At 39.0% G+C, this 26838-nt stretch overlaps 1 protein-coding gene across 2 annotated transcripts in view; it reads right to left on the bottom strand.

Annotated features, from left to right (window-relative positions):
• LOC141264846 (uncharacterized) overlaps positions 1-26838 on the bottom strand; it is a 247326-nt gene that overhangs the window by 20094 nt on the left and 200394 nt on the right. Inside the window, exons 5-12 of one of the 2 annotated variants that reach the window (XM_073677209.1) lie at positions 14081-14229; positions 13861-13919; positions 12625-12779; positions 8345-8473; positions 7810-7852; positions 3229-3266; positions 3051-3135; positions 1736-1907 (exon numbers count right to left, since the gene is read on the bottom strand). In XM_073677209.1, the coding sequence (XP_073533310.1) occupies positions 1736-1907; positions 3051-3135; positions 3229-3266; positions 7810-7852; positions 8345-8473; positions 12625-12779; positions 13861-13919; positions 14081-14229 (830 nt within the window). The remainder of the gene's footprint in view (positions 1-1735; positions 1908-3050; positions 3136-3228; positions 3267-7809; positions 7853-8344; positions 8474-12624; positions 12780-13860; positions 13920-14080; positions 14230-26838) is intronic. The other variant, XM_073677210.1, reaches the window with a different exon arrangement.

Raw genomic sequence — 26838 nt, forward strand, 5'->3', positions numbered from 1 at the left:
AATATTTTTTCAGAGCTAGATGCAGAAAAAAATTATATTCAGTTTGCAACCTGATGGAGGTCAGTATAGATGGACTAATAGAATGATGCTATGCCCAAAAGATTTTACTTCACTAGGTGCAGTAAAAAAATTGGTATTCTATACACAGGTGGTATATCTTGCAACACAGATAGGCTACTCCACTGACTAACACACTCTGCAATAGGCCAAAAAGGATTAGCTTTGCTAGATTCAGCCAAATGCTGTGAAAAAAACTTGCACAGCACTGGCACAGACCTGCCTGGCAAAAACTGATAGGAACTGATGTAACCTAGTCCTGAAAAGGACTCCAATTACAATTAGTCTTTACTCCCACAATCTATCTATTTAAGAGCACAGACCTGCCTGATAAAAGTCGTAGGAAATGCTGTAACCTAGTCCTTAAAAGGACTGCAATCACAACTATTCCCTACTCCCAAGCTATCTGTATATTTGTGCGAAAATTGGCTTGAAATTAACAAGGTATAGCGCACACAGCAACAGCGGTGCCGTCTAACACGCAGCTGCAGCAGTGAGAAAATGGTGGCGACGGGGAAAATGGCTTGGTCTTATAGGGCAAGGACATGTGACATACACTGCCAATCACACATGCCCTTGCTTGTGTGAAAAAAAGCACTTCGCTCCGTGTGTGCGCTGCTGATAGGCTGACAGATTGCACCTCCCCACTGCAAATGCGGGAAAGAGAAAAAAAAATGGAGATCTTCATTGTTCCTGCAGAGATCCATCCCCTGCCCCTCCCCCCGCCCCGCTGTACACTCAAACTGCGTATTAACATTAATTTTCATCATTACTGAGAAAAAATCCAGTTATGATTTTGGTGCACGAACAGTTATCGAACATAACCTCGAACAGCCGAATTTTTCTCAAATTGTTCGTGTTCGCCGACCGGCTCGAACACCGCCCAAAACAGCTCGAATTTGAGATTGGCGAACAGTTCGAGTAGAACAACGCTCATCTCTAATTAGAATACCCCTTAGGAAAGCTTTCATTGCGTCCCATACTACCAAAGGGGACGCCGATCCCTCATTATCCGGAAAAGATAACCGTAACTTCTCCAGCCCTTTCCCTGAATAAAGCCAGCCAGTACGGGTTACATTTCCACATTAAACCTCGCCTTAGTCAGGGGGTGAATATTTAGAACTACCGGCATTGGAGAATGATCCGTACATACTATGTATTAAATATTATTCTGACGGATGCTGGATAATTTTCTTTTTAATACCTCTCTGACCTCTACCAGTGTCTTGTTTGTGCCAAACTCCACCTGCGTTGGACCGTGAACAGTCTGAGCCACTCCTGCCCGCCACCTTGGTACTGATTCCGGTCTACCGTTCATCTAGATTGTGACCTGGGAATTCTCTACAGGGAAAGTCCACAACCCCTTTGTTGAAGTAAAGGATAAAGAACCAATAACCCCTCTGCTTCCCTGTTTAGCGCTATGTCAAATCCCTTAGTGAAACTAATGGGTCATTTCAGTAGTTCGCTATTCCATATTACATGGCAGGAGAGACACAAAATCCTGTATCTCCTGCAACACAAAAATTGTCAAGATATTCCCATAAACAATATGAGTGGGTGGAGCATGATACATTTAAAAAAAACATCAAATCATATTACAATGCTCCAACCTCTAGGTACGATCTAATGTAACATTTTTGCCACTGCACATTATTTAGTATTGGGGTCACAAACTTACTGGACTAGCCACCTCTTGGTGGATGTCTGTCAGGACCTTTTCTGGTGGCTCATTCCATTCCCACTCTCTTCTCCATGAAAACTGAGCCCTTGGCAATCGGATAGATGGTTGGTTAGTGGGGACGCCCATGACAATGCTGTCGATGAACATAGGCTTCTGAGGCTTCTTCCTCCTAGTGGACACATGCTGACATGATCTTTGGATTTCCTTGATTGCTACTATTAACCCTTCAGCACCCAACAGGTGAAACTATGACAGCTTATCAGAACTTTGCTGCACGGCATAGTAGAAAATTTAGTATTTCTTACATCATATGATTGCACAAATATTATATTCCAGTCACATCCAAAGTTCTGATTTCTCCTCCCTGAGCATCCTTTTACATATTTAATGTTTGTATCCAATAAATGCTGGAAGAGAGTAAGTCAAACTATGGATACAACTGGATTATAAGAGTCAATGAAAGTCAAGATTATCCAAAATAGTTAAAGCCTTTGTTGCTTAATTATCACTTTACATACTGTATATATCAAGATGAAATGTATAAAACATCTCAAAGCCCCATATATAACTCTAAGGCTCTTTACATAGAATTTGGTGTGCATACGGTATCTCATTTGGCTGGGTGGGGTTGCGGTCGTACCCACTGCGGTCCCTTTTTGTGTAAATCAGTCATGAGACTGAATGTTAAATAGAGTTGACAAGAAAGTAAGTTTCCCTTTCGAATGTAACACTTAGATAGAGAAACAGTTGCCTTCATGTTCATTCGGTCATTGGTACCTCTTGCTATAAGTAGTGTTTCTGCTATAAATTGTTAAGATACATTATAAGTAAAAATATAAATCTCAGGGTGTGAGTATGACTTGACTACAGTTCCTATAACTTAGGCTAATGCAGAAATACATGGACTGGTCCCTGGAAAGTCTCTCGTTCCATAACTATGGCCAGAGGCAGTGGAGAACCAGAATAATCTTGGGCTCTTTGCTAACATGTGACAGATGGGTTCATTCAACCCAAACTGACACCTTCCCTGTGGGTCATTCACACGTTCCCTGTAAACATCACCTCGCAGCTGGGGGCTCATGTGGCATTGTGAAAGAAATAGGGGCCAATGCCAAAATTGCTATCAGTGTGAATGGACAAAACTGTCCACTGAGCAAAGGGCAGAGATAAAGCGCAGAACAAAGAAGACATTCATCCACAGGGAAGAGGGGGGCAGGAAAAAACGCACAATCAGAAAATAAAGGGCCTGCTGAACCCTAAAAGTAGAGGGGAATCTTCATCGACATCACAGGTAGAAGATGGCATGACTCACCTGAAGTAGAAGACGAGCAGAGTGATCAGTGAAACCAGGAGACCACAACCTACACAGGACTCCACAATCACTGCCAATAGGTATGCTAGAAAAAAGGAAGATCCATTACCTACACCCCAAAAACACACCCTAAAGTGCCCCTGGGGTCTATACAACATAAAATGGCATTATGTCTTACATTCATCACAGTTGAAACCACCAAATCCTATTGGACACCTGGAAAAAAAGACAATATTCAAAAAATTGGAAAAATGTAAAAAAAAAATAAATTTTTTTTGCTAAAATTCGTTTCGGATTTCGATCCGATTCGATTTGTCTCAATGGGCTGAGAAAATCGATTTGGAATAAATTGATTCAGCATAAATCAAATGTGCCTTAAAGCATGCAATTGTCCCGATAAAACGTGTGTAACGCTCTGAGGTCTCTTGGGACTGCAGCCAACACATTTCAAGCTTCTTGTCATCCAACGGGTAATGTTTCTCATTGCGAAGAGTGACATGTCAGAACTGGCATGCCAAGGTGAGGAGTCTTTTAAGCCGCAATGCTCCTCTGGGAAATATGCAAATTGTCTCTTCAGAGAGGAAGAGGACTAGAACTCTAGCATCATCTATTGGAAGTAGCAATCCTAAAAGTCAATATCGACCCTTTAACGAGCCTTGTCACACGACTTAGGATAAAAGCCAAACCAGAATCTCAATTTGCAGACACGGTGTTTCGGGGTAGTGCCCCTCATCAGTGCAAAGTGTGAGATCTGGTATGGCTGGACAAGGGGAAGTACCCCGAAAGACAGTGTCTGCAAATTAAGATTCTGGTTTGGCTTTTTATCCTAAGTCATGTGACAAGGCTCGTTAAAGAGTCGATATTGACTTTTAGGATTGCTACTTCCTGTAGGTGGCGCTAGAGTTCTAGTCCTCTTCCTCTCTGAAGAGACAATTTGCATATTTAAGTTTCTTGTCACAAATGTGACAGTAACCTCCATAGATTTGGCAGCTGCTTGTGCTACAACCTTCCACATTCTTACTGGCAGATGACGTGGCACGGAGGTTTCCCTGACCACATTTATCACCATGTTTTACCAGACATGTTTCAATAAGGTAAAGCTGAGCCTGCACTGATTATTGAGTGCCGAGCCTCGATCACTTGTCACAGATTGGTGGCGCCTGTGGTGTTTACATGCTATTAATTTAACACCAATAATACAGCAATATTGGGAGCGGAAAAGCAGCAACTGCAAAGGTGACTCCTCCGAAACAAATAGAGAATCATTCAGATTCGCAAACTTGGTCACATTTCAGAATGGATCTGCTCCTCTGTGATAGTGACCTATCGGATTCCAGAAAGTGTTTTACGGGCGACTGTCGGGAAATACACAATGTGAGAAAATAACCAGAATTAATATCACAATCTCTGAAGGACACTACATGGGGCTCTCTCTGAAGGACACTCTACATGGGGCTCTCTCTGAAGGACACTCTACATGGGGCTCTCTCTGAAGGACACTCTACATGGGGCTCTCTCTGAAGGACACTCTACATGGGGCTCTCTCTGAAGGACACTCTACATGGGGCTCTCTCTGAAAGACACTCTACATGGGGCTCTCTCTGAAGGACACTCTACATGGGGCACTCTCTGAAGGACACTACATGGGGCTCTCCCTGAAGGACACTCTACATGGGGCACTCTCTGAAGGACACTCTACATGGGGCTCTCTCTGAAGGACACTCTACATGGGGCTCTCCCTGAAGGACACTCTACATGGGGCACTCTCTGAAGGACACTACATGGGGCTCTCCCTGAAGGACACTCTACATGGGGCTCTCTCTGAAGGACACTCTACATGGGGCACTCTCTGAAGGACACTACATGGGGCTCTCTCTGAAGGACACTACATGGGGCTCTCTCTGAAGGACACTCTACATGGGGCTCTCTCTGAAAGACACTCTACATGGGGCTCTCTCTGAAGGACACTCTACATGGGGCACTCTCTGAAGGACACTACATGGGGCTCTCTCTGAAGGACACTCTACATGGGGCTCTCTCTGAAGGACACTCTACATGGGGCTCTCCCTGAAGGACACTCTACATGGGGCTCTCTCTGAAGGACACTCTACATGGGGCTCTCTCTGAAAGACACTCTACATGGGGCTCTCTCTGAAGGACACTCTACATGGGGCACTCTCTGAAGGACACTACATGGGGCTCTCTCTGAAGGACACTACATGGGGCTCTCTCTGAAGGACACTCTACATGGGGCTCTCTCTGAAAGACGCTCTACATGGGGCTCTCTCTGAAGGACACTCTACATGGGGCACTCTCTGAAGGACACTACATGGGGCTCTCTCTGAAGGACACTCTACATGGGGCTCTCTCTGAAGGACACTCTACATGGGGCTCTCCCTGAAGGACACTCTACATGGGGCTCTCTCTGAAGGACACTCTACATGGGGCTCTCTCTGAAGGACACTCTACATGGGGCTCTCTCTGAAGGACACTCTACATGGGGCTCTCTCTGAAGGACACTCTACATGGGTCTCTCCCTGAAGGACACTCTACATGGGTCTCTCCCTGAAGGACACTCTACATGGGGCTCTCTCTGAAGGACACTCTACATGGGGCTCTCTCTGAAGGACACTCTACATGGGGCTCTCTCTGAAGAACACTCTACATGGGGCTCTCCCTGAAGGACACTCTACATGGGGCACTCTCTGAAGGACACTCTACATAGAGCTCTCTCTGAAGGACACTCTACATGGGGCACTCTCTGAAGGACACTCTACATGGAGCTCTCTCTGAAGGACATTCTACATGGGGCACTCTCTGAAGGACACTCATTATAGGGACAGTCTCTGAATTACACTGTTAATGGGGATACTCCTCATGGGGCACTCTCTGAAGGACACTCTACATGGGGTACTCTCTGAAGGTCACTCTACATGGGCACTCTCTGAAGGACACTACATGAGGCTCTCTCTGAAGGACACTACATGAGGCTCTCTCTGAAGGACACTTCATGGGGCTCTCTCTGAAGGACACTCTACATGGGGCTCTCTCTGAAGGACACTTCATGGGGCACTCTCTGAAGGACACTATACATGGGGCTCTCTCTGAAGGACACTCTACATGGGGCACTCTCTGAAGAACACTCTACATGGGGCACTCTCTGAAGGACACTCTACATGGGGCACTCTCTGAAGGACACTCCTTATAGGGACACTCTCTGAATTACACTGTTAATGGGGATACTCCTTGGATGACAATGTATATGGGGATGCTTTCTGGAAGACACTGTTAAAAGTGGTGTCTCAATAAATGACACTGGATGCCACTGTTTATGGGGGTACTCTCTGGATGCCACTGCTTATGGGGGTACTTTCTGTATGTCACTGTTTATGGGGGTACTTTCTGTATGTCACTGTTTATGGGGGTACTTTCTGGATGACACTGTTTATGGGGGTACTTTCTGTATGTCACTGTTTATGAGGGTACTTTATGGATGATACAGTTTATGGGGGTACTATCTGTATGCTACTGTTTATGGTGGTACTCTCTGGATGCCACTGTTTATGGGGGTACTTTCTGTATGTCACTGTTTATGGGGGTACTTTATGGATGATACTGTTTATGGGGGTACTATCTGTATGCTACTGTTTATGGTGGTACTCTCTGGATGACACTGTTTATGGGGATACTCTCTGGATGACACGGTTTTGGGGGAGTACTCTCTGGATGACGCTGATGGTACTGTCTGGTTGCTTATTATGGGTTTATGTTTATGGACGGGTTCTGACATTTGGCCTCATGTGGAGATATTTCTATTGCACTGTTTGCCTCTATATTCAAAGTAAATCTCTTCAGAGGACCCAGGAGAATCGAGTAAATGCTCCGCACCAGACTCCCGACACCGAATAAATGCTGGAAGCCTCCCTAGCAGGACCCATTATTAAGCATTTCACACCAGTGAAAACAATGCCTGATATAATAATGCAATAATGCAGTGCATGTTATAGGTTCTGTTGCACTATAGGGGGCGCTATGTTACTTTGTATCTTTAAGTGATATATGACATACACCGGCTGATAGAGGCTGCAGATGAACATCAAACCAATTTAATCAGGAGCTTCCAGTCCTCTGCTGCCACCTGCTGGGCAATGACCTGAGCTACAGTTTACATCCTTAGTCTGGTGTTACACTCTCAGCAATATATTAAGATTTGAGAGTCCTCAGTGGTTGATACCTTTTAATGGCTAACTGAAAAGATGGTAACAAGTTGCAAGCTTTCGAGATTACTCAGGCCTCTTCATCAGGCATAGTATACCACAAAATCAGAAGAGTCACATATTTATATACAATGGGACACAGAAATAATGTAATAGATGAGACAGGTGACGTAAAGCAGAGCTATTACTGTGGGAGAGAGATAAACAGTTCTGGCAGTAAATGTTGGATTAGTTCCTAGATAAGGACTGCGAAAGTTTTATTGTCCGGTGATTGAGGTCTGGTCCAGGGTTATGATGACCCCAAAGTTCTGAGGAACACATTCCTTAGTTGATGTAGAATGACATAAATCCATGCGACACATTCATTCCTGCTCTGAAGGTGTCAAAGGTCACCATAAGTTTATATTCCCAAACTTTTCTGTCTCTCAGAGATTTGAATACTCAGAGACATTACATGTACAGGATGTGAATAGATATTAATCCTGTTATACATACAGTAACAGCTCAGTGGACACAGAATATAGCAGGAGACGAGTACAGACCTCTCACAGCCACTCTCCGTCGTCCTGTATCCGCTCCCACACTCTGCAAAATAAACTCCATTCTGTGACACACAATATATGGCATTATATGTTAGCAGGAGACAGATGTTATCTTTCCGGAACAGCGCCACCCTGTCCATTGGTTGTATTTGGTATTGCAGTTTGTTCTATTAAAGTAAATAGGGCTGAACGGCAATACCACATATAACCTGTGGGCAGAGGTGGCGCTGTTTAAGATTCACTACAATTGTGTAATAATGTCCTGTAAGAAAAGCACATCGGCCTCACAAGCCTCTCTCTTGTGCTGACAGTTTGTTACAATGTATCAGCTCAGAGTTCCAGATAGTTTACCTCACAGAGGAGTCTCTGGACTTGATACAATTGTAGCAAAACATATTCTTTTTTTGTACAATTTTTATTGGTGTGTAAAATAAATGACAGCAAGCAGAGGTTCTGGAACACAAATTATAGAAGGTTCCAGAGCTTTCCACTAGACAGTGATTGGAACTTTGATGCCGTCAGCGCTCAGTCTCACCTCTGCATGAGCGGTCCATGGGGCTGAACTTATAGTACCCTCGCCGGCACTCACACGTCACCAGCCCCCCGTGGAAGCGGCAGTCGCTGGAGGAGAAGTCACATACGTCAAAGTCACACAGACTGAGACCTGCAATGTAGATGAAAAAGAGAAGGTGGAGAGTAAACTATACCTGGAGGCAAGAGGAGATGTACAGCGGGTATAAAAAGTCTACACGCCCCCATTAAAATGCCAGGTTTTTGTCATATGAAAAATCCGACCAAGAAGAAACATTTCAGAACTTTTTCCTCTTTTGATGTAACTCATAATCTGTACAAATCCATTGAATGGGAAATGAAAATAATAAAACTAGAATAATGTGGTGGCATAAGTTTGAGCACCCTCCTATAACTGGGCATTAGATCTGCCATGGACACTGTGAAGACGTCTTGAAGAAGGGCTTAAATTTGCCATAATAGAGACATTACCTAGAAGTGGACGTCCCTCAAAAATTGATGAAAATTCAAGAGGAAAATTGATCAGAGAGGCTGCCAAGAGGCCAACAGCAACATTAAAGGAGCTGCAGGAATTTCTGGCAAGTCCGGGTTGTGTCCTGTATGTGACAACAATCTCCTGTATTCTTCATATGTCCGATCTGTGGGGTCAAGGGGCAAGACAGAAGCCTTTTCTTACAAAGAAAAACATCCAAGCCCGACTATGTTCTGCCAAATTCTCCATCAAGTCTGCCAGAAGCCTGTGGGTAACATGTTCTGTCTGATGAGACCGAGAAGAACTCTTTGGCCATAATTCCAAAAGATGCAAAGCCAACACTACGCATCACAAGAAGATCAGCATACCCACAGTGAGGCATGATGGAGGCAGCATTGTGCTTTAGGGCTTTTTTCAGTAGCTGGAACTGGGACTTCTTCAAGGTGGAGGGAATAATGAACAGTTCCAAATATCAGTCAATTTTGTATCAAAACCTTCAGGCCTCTGCTAAAAAGCTGAAGGTGAAGAGGAATTTCACCTTCCAGAATAACAATGACCAGAAATGACCTCCAAATCACCAAAAGAACGGCTTCCCGCAAAGAGGATTGAAGTTTTGGAATGGCACACCCCGAGCCCAGACCTGACTCCAAGTGACAATCTGTAGTGACCTGAAAAGGGCGCTGTACACAGGAGATGCCCCCACACTCTGACAGATGTGGAGCTTCTGCAAAGAAGAGCGGGCAAAGATCGCCAATTCTAGATGTGCCGCGCTTATAGACCCCGACCGAAAAGGACTGAACGCTGCCATAAATTCATAGGGGACTGCACCAAAGTATTAGCATAAGGGCTATCTTTATTTTTCTCCTTAAAACAATTTGTTTCTCAATGAATTGTACAGATTATGGGTGAGATTAGGGGGAAAGTTCTGGAATGATTCTTCTTCATGACAAAAACCTGGCATTTCAACAAGGGTTGGTAGACTTTTTATATCCAGTGCAGATACACTGTATATACACCAGCAGTAACTTTAAAACCTCCAAGGTAAAGTGCATATTGTTATCTCTGCTCCACGAGATCAAACATTCTTGTGGGGTATTCCCTATATACGTCAGGTCTTGTGGGGTATTCCCTGTATACGTCAGGTCTTGTGGGGTGTTCCCGGTATATGGCGGGTCTTGTGTGGTGTTCCCGGTATATGGCGGGTCTTGTGGGGTGTTCTCGGTATACGGCAGGTCTTGTGGGGTATTCCCTGTATACGGCGGGTCTTGTGGGGTGTTCCCTGTATACGTCAGGTCTTGTGGGGTATTCCCTGTATACGTCAGGTCTTGTGGGGTGTTCCCTGTATACGTCAGGTCTTGTGGGGCATTTCCTGTATACGGCGGGTCTTGTGGGGTATTCCCTGTATACGTCAGTTCTTGTGGGGTATTCCCTGTACACGTCAGGTCTTGTGGGGTATTCCCTATATATGTCAGGTCTTGTGGGGTATTTCCTGTATACGTCAGGTCTTGTGGGGTATTCCCTATATATGTCAGGTCTTGTGGGGTATTTCCTGTATACGTCAGGTCTTGTGGGGTATTCCCTATATATGTCAGGTCTTGTGGGGTATTCCCTGTATACGTCAGGTCTTGTGGGGTGGTCCCGGCATACGGCGGTCTTGTGGGTTGTTCCCGGTATACGCCAAGTCTTGTGGGGTGTTCCCGGTATATGCCAGGTCTTGTGGGGTGTTCCCGGTATACGGCAGGTCTTGTGGGGTGTTCCCTGTATATGTCAGGTCTTGTGGGGTGTTCTCAGTATACGAAAGGTCTTGTGGGGTGTTCCCGGTATACGGCAGGTCTTGTGGGGTGTTCCCAGTATACGGCAGGTCTTGTAGGGTGTTCCCAGTATACGAAAGGTCTTGTGCGGTGTTCCCAGTATACGGCAGGTCTTGTGGGGTGTTCCCAGTATACGGCAGGTCTTGTGGGATGTTCTCGGTATACGGCAGGTCTTGTGGGGTGTTCTCAGTATACGGCAGGTCTTGTGCGGTGTTCCCGGTATACGGCAGGTCTTGTGGGGTGTTCCCAGTATACGGCAGGTCTTGTGGGGTGTTCCCAGTATACGGCAGGTCTTGTGGGGTGTTCCCAGTATACGGCAGGTCTTCTGGGGTGTTCTCGGTATACGATAGGTCTTGTGCGGTGTTCCCGGTATACGGCAGGTCTTGTGGGGTGTTCCCAGTATACGGCAGGTCTTGTGGGGTGTTCCCAGTATATGGCAGGTCTTGTGGGGTATTCCTGGTTTACAGCAGGTCTTGTGTGGTGTTCCCGGTATATGGCGGGTCTTGTGGGGTGTTCACGGTATACGGCAGGTCTTGTGTGGTGTTCCCGGTATATGGCGGGTCTTGTGGGGTGTTCACGGTATACGGCAGGTCTTGTGGGGTGTTCTTGGGTACACGGCGGGTCTTGTGGGGTGTTCCCAGTATACGGCAGGTCTTGTGGGGTGTTCCCAGTATACGGCAGGTCTTGTGGGGTGTTCCCAGTATATGGCAGGTCTTGTGGGGTGTTCTCAGTATACGGCAGGTCTTGTGCGGTGTTCCCGGTATACAGCAGGTCTTGTGGGGTGTTCCCAGTATACGGCAGGTCTTGTGGGGTGTTCCCAGTATACGGCAGGTCTTGTGGGGTGTTCCCAGTATACGGCAGGTCTTCTGGGGTGTTCTCGGTATACGATAGGTCTTGTGCGGTGTTCCCGGTCTACGGCAGGTCTTGTGGGGTGTTCCCAGTATACGGCAGGTCTTGTGGGGTGTTCCCAGTATATGGCAGGTCTTGTGGGGTATTCCTGGTTTACAGCAGGTCTTGTGTGGTGTTCCCGGTATATGGCGGGTCTTGTGGGGTGTTCACGGTATATGGCAGGTCTTGTGTGGTGTTCCCGGTATATGGCGGGTCTTGTGGGGTGTTCACGGTATACGGCAGGTCTTGTGGGGTGTTCTTGGGTACACGGCGGGTCTTGTGGGGTGTTCCCAGTATACGGCAGGTCTTGTGGGGTGTTCCCAGTATACGGCAGGTCTTGTGGGGTATTCCTGGTTTACAGCAGGTCTTGTGTGGTGTTCCCGGTATATGGCGGGTCTTGTGGGGTGTTCACGGTATACGGCAGGTCTTGTGGGGTGTTCTCGGTATACGATAGGTCTTGTGCGGTGTTCCCGGTATACGGCAGGTCTTGTGGGGTGTTCCCAGTATACGGCAGGTCTTGTGGGGTGTTCCCAGTATACGGCAGGTCTTGTGGGGTGTTCCCGGTATATGGCGGGTCTTGTGGGGTGTTCACGGTATATGGCGGGTCTTGTGGGGTGTTCTCGGGTACACGGCGGGTCTTGTGGGGTGTTCTCGGGTACACGGCGGGTCTTGTGGGGTGTTCCTGGTATAAGACAATCTACACAATATTATGCAGGTTTCAGTGCTATGGCTTATAAGTGTATATGCAGTATATATACAGTATATATGGGTAGAATGTATCACTGTATATCACTCTGTTACATAAAATGGATTTATCCATCTTGGTCCCATCTTTGCTTCACAACAAAGCAACACAGGACAAATCAAATCACCGTGTCTACAGGAGGGAAGGATTCTCTGCAGTTCCAGCAGTAATGTTTGGGTAATCATCCCAGAGGAGACTTTCTTTACATAATGACATATCGGGGCTTGAGGCGTTATATAGATATTAACCCTATAAGTTGGTTCTATACTGAAAGCGATTGTATCATTTTGATTATGATGATATTGGGACATCACAGAGGAGATCCCTTTCCTGACAACCCCTGGTCCTTAGTATTTTTCCCATCTTACCCTGATAGTTATCACTAGTCAGCGCAGACACGCAGCCGTCATGAGGGTCAGCGCAGAACAGCGGGGAGACAGTCAGTGCCCTCCACACGTCTTCCTCCGTGACTGGATACAGCGTAGAGAATGAATGGGCGATCGTCACGTGGCCCTCGTCCGACCTACAGGAGGCAGAGCCGCCATCAACCTACAGAGTGCTCCACAGCCCTCCCTCCTGAGACTTGAAGACAGATCTGTCCCCTATGTCTCACTATATATGACACCCAACACCTTTCCGGCTGTGTAAGTTCTGCTTCTGTGAGAGCCCATACTGAGTGCACATTCCCGATACGGGGGACTGGTGATAAGCTACAAATCCGTGTTGCAGTCGCAGAGTAAAATTACAAAATTCTGTCTCCCTGCAGCCATCACTAGGGGGAGCTCAGGAGCTTACGGTGCTATTATTTGGCTCAATGTATGCAGTAAGCGCTTCAGCTCCCTCTAGTGGTGGCTAAAGGTATACAGAATTTTATCATGTGATTATACCTTTTATGCAGAGGATTTGGAGCTTTGCATCAGATATATCGCACTTTGAAGGAGATAAAGTTATTAAGCACAGAATTTTCCATCTACTTTGGTCCAACTTTAAATTTGTCCCTCGAATTTTAAAAACAAACTGTTTGTTATTGTCTAACATCTCAGACAATTCATGCCGAGTTAACGACACAAGCCGTTAAGCTCCCTGATTGGCTGCAGCATTATCGACGGATGTCAGCACTGCAGACAATAACTGGGAGCAGCGGTGAAGACTCAGCTCTGGACCTGGGGAGCGGAGAAAAGAACGGGCTACTTGTTATTAAAACAGACTGCAGGCGGGGGACAGAGATTTTCCAAAATCGGAAAACCCCTTTAAGACAGAAATCAAATGAAATGGAGGTCATGGTGGACATTCCCTTTAAGGTTTGCTTCTTTTTCCATAATATTATATACTCCAGTCACACATAAAGCTGCGTTATGCTGATTTCCACAGAACCGCGCTATATGGTGAGAGATACAAAGTCAGATCTGAACTGCGACTCCGACTGGAGGGAAGAAATCCTGCAAAGAGGATCCAAACAGGAACTCTGAATGCAGCTTTGGATGTGACTGGAGAAAAGCCTGGGTATTGTGCTGCTCCTGAAGGAAAATAATTCTGGATAATGATAAGACATTTCACATTTATGGGTTTTCCCCCTTCACATATGGAGCAGGGACTTTACTCACTGGACATCGGTGATCGACGTAGATACGTAACCCGGAATGTGACCGAGGACGTCCTGGAACTGAAGAAAAAGAAACTTCTGGAATAAGAATTCTCAAGTCAAATAAGTGATAAATACAAGCTAACAATCTGGACCAAATCACACCCCAAATATAGAGAAGACATGGTGGAAAGACCCCAAAATGCGACCATCGCCTCCCCCATATGAGCTTCAACTCTTACCAAGATCCGCACTCTGTGGACACCCTGATAGTACTGAGCGGCCTCCATATGTCTGATCTCATCGCCAATATTTCCTCCTAATGATGTGTTCACTAATATCTCATCCCAGAGTAGGACGGAAATGGGAATCCTGGCAGGAAATGTGATGGCTTCCAGGAAAAGAATATGGAAAGTCACGTTACAATGAGAGATATAAGGACATCACCACATACAAAGGACATCAACATTCATCTCCATAGGAGCAGTATTATAGTAGTTATATTCTTGTATAGGGGGCAGTATTATAGTAGTTATATTCTTGTAAATAGCGGCAGTATTATAGTAGTTATATTCTTGTACATAGGAGCAGTATTATGGTAGTTATATTCTTGTACATAGGAGCAGTATTATAGTAGTTATATTCTTGTACATAGGGGCACTATTATAGTAGTTATATTCTTGTACATAGGAGGCAGTATTATGGTAGTTATATTCTTGTACATAGGGGGCAGTATTATAGTAGTTATATTCTTGTATATAGGGGTAGTATTATGGTAGTTATATTCTTGTACATAGGAGCAGTATTATAGTAGTTATATTCTTGTACATAGGGGCACTATTATAGTAGTTATATTCTTGTACATAGGAGGCAGTATTATAGTAGTTATATTCTTGTACATAGGGGGCAGCATTATAGTAGTTATATTCTTGTACACAGGGAGCAGTATTATAGTAGTTATATTCTTGTACATAGGGGCAGTATTATAGTAGTTATATTCTTGTACATAGGGGGCAGTATTATAGTAGTTATATTCTTGTACATAGGGGCACTATTATAGTAGTTATATTCTTGTACATAGGAGCAGTATTATAGTAGTTATATTCTTGTATATAGGGGTAGTATTATGGTAGTTATATTCTTGTACATAGGAACAGTATTATAGTAGTTATATTCTTGTACATAGGGGCACTATTATAGTAGTTATATTCTTGTACATAGGAGGCAGTATTATAGTAGTTATATTCTTGTACATAGGGGGCAGCATTATAGTAGTTATATTCTTGTACACAGGGAGCAGTATTATAGTAGTTATATTCTTGTACATAGGGGCAGTATTATAGTAGTTATATTCTTGTACATAGGGGGCAGTATTATAGTAGTTATATTCTTGTACATAGGGGCAGTATTATAGTAGTTATATTCTTGTACATAGGGGCAGTATTATAGTAATTATATTCTTGTACATAGGGGGCAGTATTATAGTAGTTATATTCTTGTACATAGGGGGCAGTATTATAGTAGTTATATTCTTGTACATAGGGGCAGTATTATAGTAGTTATATTCTTGTACATAGGGGCAGTATTATAGTAGTTATATTCTTGTACATAGGGGGCAGTATTATAGTAGTTATATTCTTGTACAATCTGGGGCAGTATTATAGTAGTTATATTCTTGTACATAGAGGGCAGTATTATAGTAGTAATATTCTTGTACATAGGAGCAGTATTATAGTAGTTATATTCTTGTACATAGGGGGCAGTATTATAGTAGTTATATTCTTGTACATAGGAGCAGTATTATAGTAGTTATATTCTTGTACATAGGAGCAGTATTATAGTAGTTATATTCTTGTACATAGGGGGCAGTATTATAGTAGTTATATTCTTGTACATAGGGGCAGTATTATAGTAGTTATATTCTTGTACATAGGGGGCAGTATTATAGTAGTTATATTCTTGTACATAGGGGGCAGTATTATAGTAGTTATAATCTTGTACATAGGGGGCAGTATTATAGTAGTTATATTCTTGTACATAGGGGGCAGTATTATAGTAGTTATATTCTTGTACAATCTGGGGCAGTATTATAGTAGTTATATTCTTGTACATAGAGGGCAGTATTATAGTAGTTATATTCTTGTACATAGGAGCAGTATTATAGTAGTTACATTCTTGTACATAGGGGGCAGTATTATAGTAGTTATATTCTTGTACATAGGAGCAGTATTATAGTAGTTATATTCTTGTACATAGGAGCAGTATTATAGTAGTTATATTCTTGTACATAGGGGCAGTATTATAGTAGTTATATTCTTGTACATAGGGGCAGTATTATAGTAGTTATATTCTTGTACATAGGAGCAGTATTATAGTAGTTATATTCTTGTACATAGGGGCAGTATTATAGTAGTTATATTCTTGTACATAGGGGCAGTATTATAGTAGTTATATTCTTGTACATAGGGGCAGTATTATAGTAGTTATATTCTTGTACATAGGGGGCAGTATTATAGTAGTTATATTCTTGTACATAGGGGCAGTATTATAGTAGTTATATTCTTGTACATAGGGGGCAGTATTATAGTAGTTATATTCTTGTACATAGGGGGCAGTATTATAGTAGTTATATTCTTGTACATAGGGGACAGTATCATAGTAGTTATATTCTTGTACATAGCGGCAGTATTATAGTAGTTATATTCTTGTACATAGGAGGCAGTATTATGGTAGTTATATTCTTGTACATAGGAGCAGTATTATAGTAGTTATATTCTTGTACATAGGGGCACTATTATAGTAGTTATATTCTTGTACATAGGGGGCAGTATTATAGTAGTTATATTCTTGTACATAGGGGCAGTATTATAGTAGTTATATTCTTGTACATAGGGGGCAGTATTATAGTAGTTATATTCTTGTACAATCTGGGGCAGTATTATAGTAGTTATATTCTTGTACATAGAGGGAAGTATTATAGTAGTTATATTCTTGTACATAGGAGCAGTATTATAGTAGTTATATTCTTGTACATAGGGGGCAGTATTATAGTAGTTATATTCTTGCACATAGGGGCAGTATTATAGTAGTTATATTCTTGTACATAGGGGCAGTATTATAGTAGTTATATTCTTGTACATAGGGGGCAGTATTATAGTAGTTATATTCTTGTACAATCTGGGGCAGTATTATAGTAGTTATATTCTTGTACATAGAGGGCAGTATTATAGTAGTTATATTCTTGTACATGGGGGCAGTATTATAGTAGTTATATTCTTGTACATAGAGGGCAGTTTTATAGTAGCTATATTCTTGTACATAGGGGGCAGTATTATAGTAGTTATTTTCTTGTACATAGGGAGCAGTATTATAGTAGTTGTATTCTTATACATAGGGAGCAGTATTATAGTAGTTAAATTAGTGTACATACTGTAGGAGCAGTATTATAGTAGTTATATTCTTATACATAGGGGCAGTATTATAGTAGTTATATTCTTATACGTAGGAGCAGTATTATAGTAGTTATATTCTTGTACATAGGGGGCAGTATTATAGTAGTTATATTCTTGTACATAGGGGGCAGTATTATAGTAGTTATATTCTTATACGTAGGAGCAGTATTATAGTAGTTATATTCTTGTACATAGGGGGCAGTATTATAGTAGTTATATTCTTGTACATAGGGAGCAGTATTATAGTAGTTATATTCTTGTACATAGGAGCAGTATTATAGTACTTGTATTCTTGTACATAGGAGCAGTAATATAGTAGTTATATTCTTGTACATAGGGGGCAGTATTATAGTAGTTATATTCTTGTACATAGGGGGCAGTATTATAGTAGTTATATTCTTGTACATAGGGAGCAGTATTATAGTAGTTATATTCTTGTACAGAGGAGCAGTATTATAGTACTTGTATTCTTGTACATAGGGGGCAGTATTATAGTAGTTATATTCTTGTACATAGGGGGCAGTATTATAGTAGTTATATTCTTGTTCATAGGGGCAGTATTATAGTAGTTATATTTTTGTACATAGGAGCAGTATTATTGTAGTTATATTCTTGTACATAGGTAGCAGTATTATAGTAGTTATATTCTTGTACATAGGTAGCAGTATTATAGTAGTTATATTCTTGTACATAGGGGCAGTATTATAGTAGTTATATTCTTATACGTAGGAGCAGTATTATAGTAGTTATATTCATGTACATAGAGGCAGTATTATAGTAGTTATATTCTTGTACATAGGAGCAGTATTATAGTAGTTATATTCTTGTACATAGAAGCAGTATTATAGTAGTTAAATTCTTGCACATAGGGGCAGTATTATAGTAGTTATATTCTTATACATAGGGGCTGTATTATAGTAGTTATATTCTTATACATAGAAGCAGAATTATAGTAGTTATATTCTTGTACATAGAGGGCAGTTTTATAGTAGTTATATTTCTGTACATAGGGGGCAGTGTTATAGTAGTTATATTCTTATACATAGGGGCAGTATTATAGTAGTTATATTCTTGTACATAGGAGCAGTATTATGGTAGTTATATTCTTTTACATAGGGGGCAGTTTTATAGTAGTTATATTCTTGTACATAGGAGCAGTTTTATAGTAGTTATATTCTTGTACATAGGGGGCAGTTTTATAGTAGTTATATTCTTGTACATAGGGGGCAGTTTTATAGTAGTTATATTCTTGTACATAGGAGCAGTATTATAGTAGGTATATTCTTGTATATAGGGGGCAGTATTATAGTAGTAATATTCTTGTACATAGGGAGCAGTATTATAGTAGTTATATTCTTGGACATAGGGGCAGTATTATGGTAGTTATATTCTTGGACATAGGGGCAGTATTATAGTAGTTATATTCTTATACATAGGGAGCAGTATTATAGTAGTTATATTCATCTACATATGAGCAGTATTATAGTAGTCATATTCTTGTACATAGGGGCAGTATTATAGTAGTTATATTCTTGTACATAGAGGGCAGTATTATAGTAGTTATATTCTTGTACATAGGGGCAGTATTATAGTAGTTATATTCTTGTACATAGGGGGCAGTATTATAGTAGTTATATTCTTGTACAATCTGGGGCAGTATTATAGTAGTTATATTCTTGTACATAGAGGGCAGTATTATAGTAGTTATATTCTTGTACATGGGGGCAGTATTATAGTAGTTATATTCTTGTACATAGAGGGCAGTTTTATAGTAGCTATATTCTTGTACATAGGGAGCAGTATTATAGTAGTTGTATTCTTATACATAGGGAGCAGTATTATAGTAGTTAAATTAGTGTACATACTGTAGGAGCAGTATTATAGTAGTTATATTCTTATACATAGGGGCAGTATTATAGTAGTTATATTCTTATACGTAGGAGCAGTATTATAGTAGTTATATTCTTGTACATAGGGGGCAGTATTATAGTAGTTATATTCTTGTACATAGGGGGCAGTATTATAGTAGTTATATTCTTATACGTAGGAGCAGTATTATAGTAGTTATATTCTTGTACATAGGGGGCAGTATTATAGTAGTTATATTCTTGTACATAGGGAGCAGTATTATAGTAGTTGTATTCTTATACATAGGGAGCAGTATTATAGTAGTTAAATTAGTGTACATACTGTAGGAGCAGTATTATAGTAGTTATATTCTTATACATAGGGGCAGTATTATAGTAGTTATATTCTTATACGTAGGAGCAGTATTATAGTAGTTATATTCTTGTACATAGGGGGCAGTATTATAGTAGTTATATTCTTGTACATAGGGGGCAGTATTATAGTAGTTATATTCTTATACGTAGGAGCAGTATTATAGTAGTTATATTCTTGTACATAGGGGGCAGTATTATAGTAGTTATATTCTTGTACATAGGAGCAGTATTATAGTACTTGTATTCTTGTACATAGGAGCAGTAATATAGTAGTTATATTCTTGTACATAGGGGGCAGTATTATAGTAGTTATATTCTTGTACATAGGGGGCAGTATTATAGTAGTTATATTATTGTACATAGGGAGCAGTATTATAGTACTTGTATTCTTGTACATAGGGGGCAGTATTATAGTAGTTATATTCTTGTACATAGGGGGCAGTATTATAGTAGTTATATTCTTGTTCATAGGGGCAGTATTATAGTAGTTATATTTTTGTACATAGGAGCAGTATTATTGTAGTTATATTCTTGTACATAGGTAGCAGTATTATAGTAGTTATATTCTTGTACATAGGGGCAGTATTATAGTAGTTATATTCTTATACGTAGGAGCAGTAATATAGTAGTTATATTCATGTACATAGAGGCAGTATTATAGTAGTTATATTCTTGTACATAGGAGCAGTATTATAGTAGTTATATTCTTGTACATAGAAGCAGTATTATAGTAGTTAAATTCTTGCACATAGGGGCAGTATTATAGTAGTTATATTCTTATACATAGGGGCTGTATTATAGTAGTTATATTCTTATACATAGGAGCAGAATTATAGTAGTTATATTCTTGTACATAGAGGGCAGTTTTATAGTAGTTATATTTCTGTACATAGGGGGCAGTGTTATAGTAGTTATATTCTTATACATAGGGGCAGTATTATAGTAGTTATATTCTTGTACATAGGAGCAGTATTATGGAAGTTATATTCTTGTACATAGGGGGCAGTTTTATAGTAGTTATATTCTTGTACATAGGAGCAGTTTTATAGTAGTTATATTCTTGTACATAGGGGGCAGTTTTATAGTAGTTATATTCTTGTACATAGGGGGCAGTTTTATAGTAGTTATATTCTTGTACATAGGAGCAGTATTATAGTAGGTATATTCTTGTATATAGGGGGCAGTATTATAGTAGTAATATTCTTGTACATAGGGAGCAGTATTATAGTAGTTATATTCTTGGACATAGGGGCAGTATTATGGTAGTTATATTCTTGGACATAGGGGCAGTATTATAATAGTTATATTCTTATACATAGGGAGCAGTATTATAGTAGTTATATTCATCTACATATGAGCAGTATTATAGTAGTTATATTCTTGTACATAGGGGCAGTATTATAGTAGTTATATTCTTGTACATAGGGGGCAGTATTATAGTAGTTATATTCTTGTACAATCTGGGGCAGTATTATAGTAGTTATATTCTTGTACATAGGGGCAGTATTATAGTAGTTATATTCTTGTACATAGGGGCAGTATTATAGTAATTATATTCTTGTACATAGGGGGCAGTATTATAGTAGTTATATTCTTGTACATAGGGGGCAGTATTATAGTAGTTATATTCTTGTACATAGGGGCAGTATTATAGTAATTATATTCTTGTACATAGGGGGCAGTATTATAGTAGTTATATTCTTGTACATAGGGGGCAGTATTATAGTAGTTATATTCTTGTACATAGGGGCAGTATTATAGTAGTTATATTCTTGTACATAGGGGGCAGTATTATAGTAGTTATATTCTTGTACAATCTGGGGCAGTATTATAGTAGTTATATTCTTGTACATAGAGTGCAGTATTATAGTAGTTATATTCTTGTACATGGGGGCAGTATTATAGTAGTTATATTCTTGTACATAGAGGGCAGTTTTATAGTAGCTATATTCTTGTACATAGGGGGCAGTATTATAGTAGTTATTTTCTTGTACATAGGGAGCAGTATTATAGTAGTCGTATTCTTATACATAGGGAGCAGTATTATAGTAGTTAAATTAGTGTACATACTGTAGGAGCAGTATTATAGTAGTTATATTCTTATACATAGGGGCAGTATTATAGTAGTTATATTCTTATACGTAGGAGCAGTATTATAGTAGTTATATTCTTGTACATAGGGGGCAGTATTATAGTAGTTATATTCTTGTACATAGGGGGCAGTATTATAGTAGTTATATTCTTATACGTAGGAGCAGTACTATAGTAGTTATATTCTTGTACATAGGGGGCAGTATTATAGTAGTTATATTCTTGTACATAGGGAGCAGTATTATAGTAGTTATATTCTTGTACATAGGAGCAGTATTATAGTACTTGTATTCTTGTACATAGGAGCAGTAATATAGTAGTTATATTCTTGTACATAGGGTGCAGTATTATAGTAGTTATATTCTTGTACATAGGGGGCAGTATTATAGTAGTTATATTCTTGTACATAGGGAGCAGTATTATAGTAGTTATATTCTTGTACAGAGGAGCAGTATTATAGTACTTGTATTCTTGTACATAGGGGGCAGTATTATAGTAGTTATATTCTTGTACATAGGGGGCAGTATTATAGTAGTTATATTCTTGTTCATAGGGGCAGTATTATAGTAGTTATATTTTTGTACATAGGAGCAGTATTATTGTAGTTATATTCTTGTACATAGGTAGCAGTATTATAGTAGTTATATTCTTGTACATAGTAGCAGTATTATAGTAGTTATATTCTTGTACATAGGGGCAGTATTATAGTAGTTATATTCTTATACGTAGGAGCAGTATTATAGTAGTTATATTCATGTACATAGAGGCAGTATTATAGCAGTTATATTCTTGTACATAGGGGCAGTATTATAGTAGTTATATTCTTATACATAGGGGCTGTATTATAGTAGTTATATTCTTATACATAGGAGCAGAATTATAGTAGTTATATTCTTGTACATAGAGGGCAGTTTTATAGTAGTTATATTTCTGTACATAGGGGGCAGTGTTATAGTAGTTATATTCTTATACATAGGGGCAGTATTATAGTAGTTATATTCTTGTACATAGGAGCAGTATTATGGTAGTTATATTCTTGTACATAGGGGGCAGTTTTATAGTAGTTATATTCTTGTACATAGGGGGCAGTATTATAGTAGTTATATTCTTATACGTAGGAGCAGTATTATAGTAGTTATATTCTTGTACATAGGGGGCAGTATTATAGTAGTTATATTCTTGTACATAGGAGCAGTATTATAGTACTTGTATTCTTGTACATAGGAGCAGTAATATAGTAGTTATATTCTTGTACATAGGGGGCAGTATTATAGTAGTTATATTCTTGTACATAGGGGGCAGTATTATAGTAGTTATATTCTTGTACATAGGGAGCAGTATTATAGTAGTTATATTCTTGTACAGAGGAGCAGTATTATAGTACTTGTATTCTTGTACATAGGGGGCAGTATTATAGTAGTTATATTCTTGTACATAGGGGGCAGTATTATAGTAGTTATATTCTTGTTCATAGGGGCAGTATTATAGTAGTTATATTTTTGTACATAGGAGCAGTATTATTGTAGTTATATTCTTGTACATAGGTAGCAGTATTATAGTAGTTATATTCTTGTACATAGGGGCAGTATTATAGTAGTTATATTCTTATACGTAGGAGCAGTATTATAGTAGTTATATTCATGTACATAGAGGCAGTATTATAGTAGTTATATTCTTGTACATAGGAGCAGTATTATAGTAGTTATATTCTTGTACATAGAAGCAGTATTATAGCAGTTAAATTCTTGCACATAGGGGCAGTATTATAGTAGTTATATTCTTATACATAGGGGCTGTATTATAGTAGTTATATTCTTATACATAGGAGCAGAATTATAGTAGTTATATTCTTGTACATAGAGGGCAGTTTTATAGTAGTTATATTTCTGTACATAGGGGGCAGTGTTATAGTAGTTATATTCTTATACATAGGGGCAGTATTATAGTAGTTATATTCTTGTACATAGGAGCAGTATTATGGTAGTTATATTCTTGTACATAGGGGGCAGTTTTATAGTAGTTATATTCTTGTACATAGGAGCAGTTTTATAGTAGTTATATTCTTGTACATAGGGGGCAGTTTTATAGTAGTTATATTCTTGTACATAGGGGGCAGTTTTATAGTAGTTATATTCTTGTACATAGGAGCAGTATTATAGTAGGTATATTCTTGTATATAGGGGGCAGTATTATAGTAGTAATATTCTTGTACATAGGGAGCAATATTATAGTAGTTATATTCTTGGACATAGGGGCAGTATTATGGTAGTTATATTCTTGGACATAGGGGCAGTATTATAGTAGTTATATTCTTATACATAGGGAGCAGTATTATAGTAGTTATATTCATCTACATATGAGCAGTATTATGGTAGTTATATTCTTGTACATAGGGGCAGTATTATAGTAGTTATGTTCTTGTACATAGGGGGCAGTATTATAGTAGTTATATTCTTGTACAATCTGGGGCAGTATTATAGTAGTTATATTCTTGTACATAGGGGCAGTATTATAGTAGTTATATTCTTGTACATAGGGGCAGTATTATAGTAATTATATTCTTGTACATAGGGGGCAGTATTATAGTAGTTATATTCTTGTACATAGGGGGCAGTATTATAGTAGTTATATTCTTGTACATAGGGGCAGTATTATAGTAATTATATTCTTGTACATAGGGGGCAGTATTATAGTAGTTATATTCTTGTACATAGGGGGCAGTATTATAGTAGTTATATTCTTGTACATAGGGGCAGTATTATAGTAGTTATATTCTTGTACATAGGGGGCAGTATTATAGTAGTTATATTCTTGTACAATCTGGGGCAGTATTATAGTAGTTATATTCTTGTACATAGAGGGCAGTATTATAGTAGTTATATTCTTGTACATGGGGGCAGTATTATAGTAGTTATATTCTTGTACATAGAGGGCAGTTTTATAGTAGCTATATTCTTGTACATAGGGGGCAGTATTATAGTAGTTATTTTCTTGTACATAGGGAGCAGTATTATAGTAGTCGTATTCTTATACATAGGGAGCAGTATTATAGTAGTTAAATTAGTGTACATACTGTAGGAGCAATATTATAGTAGATATATTCTTATACATAGGGGCAGTATTATAGTAGTTATATTCTTATACGTAGGAGCAGTATTATAGTAGTTATATTCTTGTACATAGGGGGCAGTATTATAGTAGTTATATTCTTGTACATAGGGGGCAGTATTATAGTAGTTATATTCTTATACGTAGGAGCAGTATTATAGTAGTTTTATTCTTGTTCATAGGGGGCAGTATTATAGTAGTTATATTCTTGTACATAGGGAGCAGTATTATAGTAGTTATATTCTTGTACATAGGAGCAGTATTATAGTACTTGTATTCTTGTACATAGGAGCAGTAATATAGTAGTTATATTCTTGTACATAGGGGGCAGTATTATAGTAGTTATATTCTTGTACATAGGGGGCAGTATTATAGTAGTTATATTCTTGTACATAGGGAGCAGTATTATAGTAGTTATATTCTTGTACAGAGGAGCAGTATTACAGTACTTGTATTCTTGTACATAGGGGGCAGTATTATAGTAGTTATATTCTTGTACATAGGGGGCAGTATTATAGTAGTTATATTCTTGTACATAGGGAGCAGTATTATAGTAGTTATATTCTTGTACAGAGGAGCAGTATTATAGTACTTGTATTCTTGTACATAAGGGGCAGTATTATAGTAGTTATATTCTTGTACATAGGAGCAGTATTATAGTAGTTATATTCTTGTACATAGGGGGCAGTATTATAGTAGTTATATTTTTGTACATAGGAGCAGTATTATTGTAGTTATATTCTTGTACATAGGTAGCAGTATTATAGTAGTTATATTCTTGCACATAGTAGCAGTATTATAGTAGTTATATTCTTGTACATAGGGGCAGTATTATAGTAGTTATATTCTTATACGTAGGAGCAGTATTATAGTAGTTATATTCATGTACATAGAGGCAGTATTATAGTAGTTATATTCTTGTACATAGGGGCAGTATTATAGTAGTTATATTCTTATACATAGGGGCTGTATTATAGTAGTTATATTCTTATACATAGGAGCAGAATTATAGTAGTTATATTCTTGTACATAGAGGGCAGTTTTATAGTAGTTATATTTCTGTACATAGGGGGCAGTGTTATAGTAGTTATATTCTTATACATAGGGGCAGAATTATAGTAGTTATATTCTTGTACATAGAGGGCAGTTTTATAGTAGTTATATTTCTGTACATAGGGGGCAGTGTTATAGTAGTTATATTCTTATACATAGGGGCAGTATTATAGTAGTTATATTCTTGTACATAGGAGCAGTATTATGGTAGTTATATTCTTGTACATAGGGGGCAGTATTATAGTAGTTATATTTTTGTACATAGGAGCAGTATTATTGTAGTTATATTCTTGTACATAGGTAGCAGTATTATAGTAGTTATATTCTTGCACATAGTAGCAGTATTATAGTAGTTATATTCTTGTACATAGGGGCAGTATTATAGTAGTTATATTCTTATACGTAGGAGCAGTATTATAGTAGTTATATTCATGTACATAGAGGCAGTATTATAGTAGTTATATTCTTGTACATAGGGGCAGTATTATAGTAGTTATATTCTTATACATAGGGGCTGTATTATAGTAGTTATATTCTTATACATAGGAGCAGAATTATAGTAGTTATATTCTTGTACATAGAGGGCAGATTTATAGTAGTTATATTTCTGTACATAGGGGGCAGTGTTATAGTAGTTATATTATTATACATAGGGGCAGTATTATAGTAGTTATATTCTTGTACATAGGAGCAGTATTATGGTAGTTATATTCTTGTACATAGGGGGCAGTTTTATAGTAGTTATATTCTTGTACATAGGAGCAGTTTTATAGTAGTTATATTCTTGTACATAGGGGGCAGTTTTATAGTAGTTATATTTTTGTACATAGGGGGCAGTTTTATAGTAGTTATATTCTTGTACATAGGAGCAGTATTATAGTAGGTATATTCTTGTATATAGGGGGCAGTATTATAGTAGTAATATTCTTGTACATAGGGAGCAGTATTATAGTAGTTATATTCTTGGACATAGGGGCAGTATTATGGTAGTTATATTCTTGGACATAGGGGCAGTATTATAGTAGTTATATTCTTATACATAGGGAGCAGTATTATTGTAGTTATATTCGTCTA

This window comes from Phyllobates terribilis, unplaced genomic scaffold, assembly GCF_046119375.1.
Source record: "Phyllobates terribilis strain yellow unplaced genomic scaffold, ASM4611937v1 Scaffold_4__5_contigs__length_816908805, whole genome shotgun sequence".
Taxonomy (NCBI): Eukaryota; Metazoa; Chordata; class Amphibia; order Anura; family Dendrobatidae; genus Phyllobates; species Phyllobates terribilis.